Below are 9,177 nucleotides of genomic sequence, written 5' to 3' on the forward strand. Positions count from 1 at the left end.
GTGCGTGCGTGCGTGCGTGCGTGCGTGCGTGCGCACGCATGTGTGTGTCACATTACACAACGATATGACCGCTACCATAACTAACATGTCACCCCTCTCCCCCTCTCCCCCTCCTCCCCCTCCTCTCCAGCGCTGAGCAGGGAGAACTCGGTGCGGAAGGAGGACGTGACGGACCGCGGCGGCACCCACCCAGCGGCCGCAGCCTCCGGCGCGGACGAGGAGGACATCGACAACCTCGTCAGCAAGTTCAAGGTCGAAGACGACGACGACGACGTCCCCAGCTCACCCGACGAAGGAAGTAGGTGCTAGAGGGCGCTGTCAGCGATGCAGGGGGCGCTGTCAGCAATGTAGGGGGCGCTCTCAGTGATGCAGGGGGCGCTGTCAGCGATGTAGGGGGCTGTCAGCAATGTAGGGGGCGCTGTTAGCAATGTAGGGTGCACTGTTAGCTATGTAGGGGCACTGTCAGCAATGTAGGGGGCGCTGTCAGAGATGTAGAGGGCGCTGTTAGCTATGTAGGGGGCGCTGTCAGCGATGCAGGGGGTGCTGTCAGCGATGTAGGGGGCGCTGTCAGCGATGTAGGGGGCACTGTCAGCGATGCAGGGGGTGCTGTCAGCGATAGGGGGTGCTGTCAGCGATGTAGGGGGCGCTGTCAGCGATGTAGGGGGCACTGTCAGCGATGCAGGGGGCGCTGTCAGCGATGTAGGGGGCGCTGTTAGCTATGTAGGGAGCGCTGTCAGCAATGTAGGGGGCGCTGTTAGCGATGCAGGTGGCGCTGTTAGCAATGTAGGGGGCGCTGTTAGCAATGTAGGGGGCGCTGTTAGCGATGCAGGGGGCGCTGTCAGCTATGTAGGAGGCGCTGTCAGCGATGCAGGGGGCGCTGTCAGCGATGCAGGGGGTGCTGTCAGCGATGCAGGGGGCGCTGTCAGCGATGCAGGGGGCGCTGTCAGCGATGTAGATGGCGCTGTTAGCAATGTAGGGGGCGCTGTTAGCAATGTAGGGTGCACTGTTAGCTATGTAGGGGGCGCTGTCAGCTATGTAGGGGGCGCTGTTAGCGATACAGGGGGCGCTGTCAGCGATGTAGATGGCGCTGTTAGCAATGTAGGGGGCGCTGTTAGCTATGTAGGGGGCGCTGTCAGTGACGCAGTTGCTGCTGTTCTGTGCCAGTGCTGCGTTAGTCAAAGTGATGTAATAAACTAGTGATTGAATAGATTAGTGACGGTTATATAAGGGCAATAAACTTAAACTACTTGTAATTATAATGGACTACACATCATGCCAAGCATCGCCACACGATGGCGCCACTCTCCGTGCTAGCGGGGCTAACGCACGCACGTTCTTGTGTTTTTAAGCGTCGCTCGGCACCATCGAGTTCTCGTTGCTGTATGACGCAGTCAACAATGCGCTGCACTGCACCGTGCACAAATGCAAGGTAAGTTACTACACTACTGCAGCTAACTACTGTTACCACTACTACCAGTGGCATAGTTAGGGGGGGGCCAAAGGGGGCCATGCCCCCCCTGTTGATCCAAAAGTAAAAATAAAAAATAAAAATATAAGAATTGTTTTACTAAAAAGAGAATTGTCCTAGTCAGAATGAAGGCTGTACATGTACTCAAAAGAGCCTCAAATACCATCTCCTGTGATCAACATTTAAAAATTCGATCACACCCAAACGCGAGCTTTGGTGTGCATGCAGACGACATCCACGAAAAAACTTTCAGTTTTCGGTTTTTGTGGCCCCCCTATGTAATATATATATATACTAGCGGGATACCCGGCGTTGCCCGGGGAAATCAGTGGCGCTACTCAGTTGGTGACCGCTTGGTTGAAAGGAAAGTACCCCAAAAAATATAACTATCTATCTATCCATGCATCTATCCATGCATGCATCCATCCATTCCATTCCATGCCATCCCATCCAATCGCACCGCACCGCATCTTATCCCATCCCATATCCCATCCCATCCCATCTCATCTCATCCCATGCCATGCCATCCCATGCCATCCCATGTCATCCCATGCCATTCCATGCCATCCCATGCCATCCCATCCCATCCCAAACAGTAAAAATAATAAGAAATCAAAAGATAAAAGACATTAAATATAAAAAATAAAAATTAAAAATAATACATACTAAAGAGGTAGGTAAAGGGAAAAAAGGAAAAAAGGGGAAAATAAGTTTCCCAGCTGGGACTCGAACCCGGAATCCCGGTGTAGGAGACAGATGTTCTAGCGATTAGGCCATACCCACTGATCTCTATTATACTAACTAGTTATCAGTGGCCATACCCTATGGATTCACACGTACGTGATGTTAATCTGTACGCACCGCCATCTATTGATGAATAGATTTTTATAAATTTTTATGAATTTTTAACTTTTTAACTTTTTTAAATTTTTGCTTAGCCAGAACCACCTCCCACACGTGCTGATTCTGAAAATATTCTTAGTTTTTCTTTAGGCTGCGGAGTTCTTTAGTTATGCGAGTACGAACTAATTCGGCTGAACAACTTTATATATATATATATATATATGTAATAACACACATGTAATGTATATCTATATGAAAGAAAGCTCATGTAATTTGCATTGCACTAGGAGTAGTAGTGTAGTGTGGTAGATGGATTAGAAGGCGGGGACGTGTGGCCCCCTGGTCCTACGGGGGTTGGTTGATGCAGGGCACTCATGCAGTAATGGGGATACATGGATGGCCCAATCGAATGTGACTGCGGGGAGGACCCGACTATGAAACATCTCCTGGAAACTACCCTACTACTGCTGCTGCTGCTACTACTACTGCTACTGCTACTGCTGCTGCTGCTACTGCTGCTGCTGCTGCTGCTGCTACTGCTGCTGCTGCTACTGCTACTGTTGCTGCTACTACTACTGCTGCTGCTGCTACTGCTACTGCTGCTGCTACTACTACTACTACCGCTACTGCTACTGCTACTGCTACTGCTACTGCTACCACTACTGCTACTGCTACTGCTACTGCTACTGCTACTGCTACTGCTACTGCTACTGCTGCTGCTGTAGCATTGACTGCTGTTATCGCTGCTGCACCTGCAGCGACTGCTCCCCGCTCCCGTCGCCGCGGCGACCATTATCGTCTGCTGTCGCACTCGCTCACGTGCGCTTCACTTGCTTCTCTCTCCGTGGAGCACTTAGCGTCCCGGCGTTTCCCCGCGCTCGCATCGCGTTCGCGCAGCTGCCCGTCGCCGTGGCAACACGCGAGGCGCGCCGACGCTGCCCTGGTGGGAGAGCTCGAAACTCCCGCTGGTCGTTGCCGTGGCAACCGGCAGCTTCCGCGCGGACGGGCAGAAGGTGAATCTATCCGAAATACAATTCTTGTCTCTGTAATTTGACAGCTTAGCGCTGTGCAGTGTGCGTGCGTGCGTGCGTGCGTGCGTGCGTGCGTGCGTGCGCGCGCGTGTGTGTGTGTTCTTATTGTTTATTCTATATTAGGGTCTGCGAGCGATGGATTCTAACAGCCTGTCGGACCCCTACGTTAAGCTGTCACCTAACCCCCTCACCCTCTCCCCTCACCACCTCTCTGACTGTATCGTGTGTTGCAGGGCCTGCGAGCGATGGATTCTAACGGACTCTCGGACCCCTACGTGAAGCTGCATCTGCTGCCGGGAGCGAGCAAGGCCACCAAGCTTCGCACGAAGACCGTGCACAAGACACTGAACCCGGAGTACAACGAGACGCTGACGTACTATGGCATCATGGAGGACAACGTCTATCGCAAGACGCTGCGGTAAGCGCGCGCGGGGGTTGCGAGGTCATGGGGTTGCAGGTGGAAGGTCGCAGGGAGGTCGCGGGGTCAGTAATTGATCCGATATTGATCAGTTATTGATCAATTATTGATTGAATTGTAGGATCACGGTGCTGGATGAGGACACGTTCACACATGACTTCATCGGTGAGACGCGCGTGCCACTGAAGCGTCTCAAGCCGCAGCAGACGAAAACATTCAACGTCTACCTGGAGAAGCAGTTACCTGTGAGTCACCGTGCACACACGCACGCACGCACGAACATGCACGCGCGCACGCACACACGCACGCACGCACGAACATGCACGCGCGCACGCACGAACACATGCACGCACGCACATGCACGCACGCACGCACGCACGCACACACGCACATACGAACATGCACGCGCGCATGCACGCACACACGCACGCACGTACGAACATGCACGCGCGCATGCACGCACACACGCACGCACGCACGAACATGCACGCACATGCATGCATGCGCGTGCACACACACGCATGTACGCACGCACGTACGCACGCATACATGGATGCACTCACAAAACCGATGTACGTACGCACGAACGCACGCACACATGCACGTACTCACGCGCACGCACACGCACACACGCACGCATACACGCGCGTACACACAATCCAAACACCAGTGCAAGCCTGACGCATTCAGCAGATCACACGCGAGAAAGAACACGTTACATTTCCTCCGCATCGGCAGCAGTCGATAATCCGGATTTTCCTGTCGAAGTTTTCGGTTTTCCGGCTAAACGGATTTGCAGCGGTGTAAGGCTAAATATTTCAGGATATTAGTAGCCACAGGTTTACCAGGGGATTACCTGCCCTAGTGGGGTTGCCTTCAGTGAAGGTTACACCGGCATTACAGGGAAATACCGACGCGAATAAATGACAAAAAAAGACATCTCCACTTCATCTTTCATCCGTTCATTTTTTCCGCCGCGGAAAGTTCATAGTTAGTTTCACTCTTCGTACATCCATATCTGCCTATATTCTGGAAACTTTTGGCAAATGTTAATTGTATCCCCCGCGACGAAGTCGGCGGGAATACTATGCTTTCATGTCTCCCCAGCCGCCGCCGCCCGCCGGCCGCACCAGACAATTCCCTTCTGCTCTATAACTCCACCTAATTTACCTAGCGCTACAAAACTTGCGTATACTTACACATCTTGGGAGAAGGAGAGCAGCCGTACCAAGAACCAGGTCACTGCGACCTTATTTGACCTTTACTTGACCGATCCTATCTTCCTCCGCTCTCTAACTCGAGCCCCTTAATCACCTAGCGCTACCAAACTGGTATACTTACACATTCTTGGGGAGAAGGTGAGCAGCGTACCGAAAACCAGGTCACTGCGACCTTATTTGACCTTTCCTTGACGGCTTCATCGGATATTCTTTCCGCGCTCTATAACATCGCCCCCTAATTGACTACGCGGGATCAACTTCGTATACGTTACACATCTTGAGGAGAACACGGGATCACATGTAGTGCGACAACTGCCCCTTTTCTAGTTAACCCTAATGTCGATTAACGCAGAGTGGCGCGGACGGATATTCGAGCAGCAGCTCGTGGGCAGCAGTTACCTCTTTCCCCCTTTAATTAATTTTTAATCATAATATTTATAATTTTGTATATGAGTAATTGTAGTTTTTTATGAATTAATTTAATTTTTATTTAAATTTTTTAAATTTTTTATGTAAATAATTTTACATTAATTAATTACTAATTAATCTCCTCTCTCTGGGCAGCTGGAGAAGGACGATGAGCTGCTCCAGCAGGGCCGTGGGAAGATTCTCATCGCTCTCCGATACTCGAACAGAAGCAGGGCTCACAGTGGGCATCGTGAGGTGCGCCCAGCTAGCAGCGATGGACTCCAACGGCTACTCAGACCCTTACGTCAAGGTGTAAGTGTCATAAAGAGAGAGGGAGAGGGGGTGGGGGAGAGAATGGTTAACGTGGTTATGTGTGTGAGAGAGAGAGACTGAGAGAGAGAGAGAGAGAGCGAGAGAGAGAGAGAGAGAGAGGAGACAAGAAGAGAGAGAGAGATGAGAGATGAGAGAGAGAGAGAGAGGCAGAGAGAGAGTAGGGAGAGAGAGAGAAGAGAAGAGAGAGAAGAGAGAGAGAGAGAGAGAGAGAGAGAGAAGAGAAATGTAGGCAGAAGAACGTGCGTCTAGCTGTAAAGTGTAATGGCATCACCTATATGGAGTGCAAGCTGACGTTACGTGTCCCCAGAATCAGTGCATGTAAATTATGTCTTTAAAATTGGCGGCCTTGTAAGCGTGGACTTTGTAGGCTCGTGTATAAGGCAACCTGTAAGTGTGTAGGTTGTAGGCTCGTATATTAAGGCACCTTGTAAGTGTGTGGGTTGTAGCTCGTATATAAGGCAGTATGTAAGTGTGTAGGGTTGTAGCTCGTATATTAAGGGCATATTGTAGTGTGTAGGGTTGGTTTGTAGCTCGTGTATTAAGCAGCCTTCGTAAGTGTGTAGGGTTTAGGCTCGTATATTAAGGCGCAGCCTTGTAAGTGTGTCAAGGGTTTGTAGGCTCGTAATTAAAGGCAGTATTGTAAGTGTGTAGGGTTTGTAGGCTCGTATATTAAGGCAGCCTTGTAAGTGTGTAGGGTTGTAGGCTCGTGTATTAAGGCAGTATTGTAAGTGTGTAGGGTTGGTTGTAGGCTCGTGTATTAAGGCAGTATTGTAAGTGTGTAGGGTTGGTTGTAGGCTCGTGTATTAAGGCATGCAGCCTTGTAAGTGTGTAGGGTTGTAGGCTCGTATATTAAGGCAGCCTGTAAGTGTGTAGGGTTTGTAGCTCGTGTATTAAGGCAGCCTTTGTAGCGTGACTGTGTAGGCTCGTATATTAAGGCATAGTAAGTGTGTAGGGTGTAGGCTCGTATATTAAGGCCAGCCTTGTCAGTGGCGTAAGGGTTGTAGGCTCGTATATTAAGGCAGCCTTGTAAGTGTGTAGGGTTGTAGGCTCGTATATTAAGGCAGCCTTGTAAGTGTGTAGGGTTGTAGGCTCGTATATTAAGGCAGCCTTGTAAGTGTGTAGGGTTGTAGGCTCGTATATTAAGGCAGTATTGTAAGTGTGTAGGGTTGGTTGTAGGCTCGTATATTACAGTATTGTAAGTGTGTAGGGTTGGTTGTAGGCTCGTATATTAAGCTGACGTGTTGTAATTAGAGCTGCTTTGTCGCTGTATTCGCAGGTACCTGAAGCCGGATGAGAAGAAGAGCTCAAACACAAGACAGTTTTTACTTGCAAAGAAAAACGCCCGCTCAAACCCAGAGTTCAACGAGGTATGTGTCGTGCGTGCATGTGCATGTGTGTGTGCGTGTGTGTGTGCGTGCGGTTGTGCGTGCGTGAGTGCGTGCGTGCGTTTGTACACGTGCGTGCGTGCATGTGCGTGTGTGCACGTGCGCGTGCGTAAGGGAGGTCAGGATGATCTCTACAAAACACAGATCTTCTGTCGCCACCCCCCCGTGTTGCCGCGGTTACGTAATGCATCGAGGCGTGCTGATGCTCTCTTGTTTCTCGCAGGAGTTTTTCTATGACTGCAAGCTGAACGATCTCGCCAAGAAGACTCTGGAGGTGACGGTCTGGGACAAGGACATCGGACGCCAGAATGACTACATCGGTATACTACCTTATACTAAGTGATAAATGAATGATTGAGCAGTGATTGATAAGTGATAAATGAATGATTGATGAGCGAGGCTTTCTACTCGCTTGAAATCGTGGTTAGGTGGCACCCTGACCGCCATTACAATGGAAGTTACTGTATGGGTCGTGTGTAAGTACCGCCTAAAGCTGGGGTTTACACTATTGACTTTATGTTGGCGATTTGGACCAATTTCCGAACTATATAACCGACAATCGGCAGTGTAAACGCAGAAGTCGCGCGAGCAACTGGTTGATAGCAACTAGTTGGGAGATTAGAACATGTTCTATTTTCGCCAACTCGGTGTTGCAGAATTGCGAAGTTGGTCCAACTCGCCGATTTTCCAACATAAAGTTGGTAGTGTAAACCCAGCTTAACTGTCGTTGTGCTGCCCCGTGTTACAGGCGGCCTGCAAGGGCGAGCGATTGAAGCACTGGTTCGATGAGTGATTGCTGAATGATCGAGCAGTGATTGATTAGTGATCGATGAGTGATTGGAAAGTGATTGGAAAGAGATTGATTAATGATCGATGAGTGATTGATAATTAAGTGATTGACGAATGATCAAGAAGTGATTAATGAGTGATCGATTAGTGATTTGATAAGGCATTGATGAATGATATCCTTTCTATTCGTGCGACATCATGGTTACATGGCACCCTGACTGCCATTACGACGAACGTTACTGTATAGTCGTGTCTAAGTGCCGCCTGACTGTCGTTGTGCTGCCCCGTGTTACAGGCGGCCTGCAACTGGGCATCAACTCCAAGGGCGAGCGATTGAAGCACTGGTTTGAAACGCTGAAGAACCCGGACCGACGGCAGGAGCGATGGCACACGCTCTCCGATGAGGTGCTAGTCAGCGAAACCTAACTCCGCCGCCGCCGCCGCCGCCGACGTCGACGCCGCGACCCCCCCGATGCCAGCGCCCCCTAGCCTCCGCTCGTCCCCTTGGGTGCCTCTCTCCGGCTGTGGTGCCGCGATCCCTTGATGTTGGCGCCCCCTGGCGATCGCTCGTCCCGTTGGGCGCCTATCTTTGGGTGCGGTGCCGCGATCCCTTGATGTTAGCGCCTCCTGGTGTCAGCTCGTTCCCTTGGGTGCCTCTCTCCGGGTGCAGCGTAGCGACCCCAGATGTTGGCGTCCCCTCGTGTCCACTCGTCCACGGGCGTTTCTCTTCGGCCGCCGCACCGTTGCAATGGGATCCTCTTTCCTAGCTCGCGGAGGGAAGCGCGGGGGGGAAACTAGATCTCTTTGGGAGGAAGACCGCCTGGGGGAGGGAGACCGCCTGGGGGAGGGAGTGTGTGTGTGGGGGTCGTGTCTCGGTTCACACGGAGAGAAGCGCTCGCGAGATCGGCGTCCATGGCAACGCTCATCGCCGTGGCGACATCCCTCGCGTTAGTTGTTTGCAGGAGACCTAGAACGTCTGTGTCATTGTAGGCAACTCGGAGGCAACTCTTTAATTACCTACAGGTGTGGGATGAGGTGTGGGGACAGGTATCAACGAGGTATTGCAACAGATATTAAGTAGGCATTGTCGGGTGTTAACAAGGTATAGTGACAGGTGTTAATGAGGTATAGTGACAGATATTAACGAGGCATGGTGACAGGTGTTAACAAGGTATAGTGACAGATATTAACGAGGTATAGTGACAGATATTACCGAGGTATAGTGACAGATATTAACGAGGCATGGTGACAGGTGTTAACAAGGTATAGTGACAGATATTAA

At 50.9% G+C, this 9,177-nt stretch overlaps 1 protein-coding gene across 1 annotated transcript in view; it reads left to right on the forward strand.

Moving 5' to 3' along the window:
- Positions 1-9,177, forward strand: part of LOC106817895 (double C2-like domain-containing protein beta) — a 13,372-nt gene that overhangs the window by 361 nt on the left and 3,834 nt on the right. Inside the window, 9 exon segments of the mRNA XM_014822605.1 lie at positions 131-298; positions 1,350-1,429; positions 3,576-3,760; positions 3,882-4,005; positions 5,545-5,621; positions 5,623-5,700; positions 6,998-7,088; positions 7,330-7,426; positions 8,191-8,300. Of these exon segments, the coding sequence (XP_014678091.1) occupies positions 3,588-3,760; positions 3,882-4,005; positions 5,545-5,621; positions 5,623-5,700; positions 6,998-7,088; positions 7,330-7,426; positions 8,191-8,300 (750 nt within the window). The 5' untranslated portion in view covers positions 131-298; positions 1,350-1,429; positions 3,576-3,587.

Source organism: Priapulus caudatus, unplaced genomic scaffold (genome assembly GCF_000485595.1).
Source record: "Priapulus caudatus unplaced genomic scaffold, Priapulus_caudatus-5.0.1 Scaffold1913, whole genome shotgun sequence".
Classification (NCBI taxonomy): domain Eukaryota; kingdom Metazoa; phylum Priapulida; class Priapulimorpha; order Priapulimorphida; family Priapulidae; genus Priapulus; species Priapulus caudatus.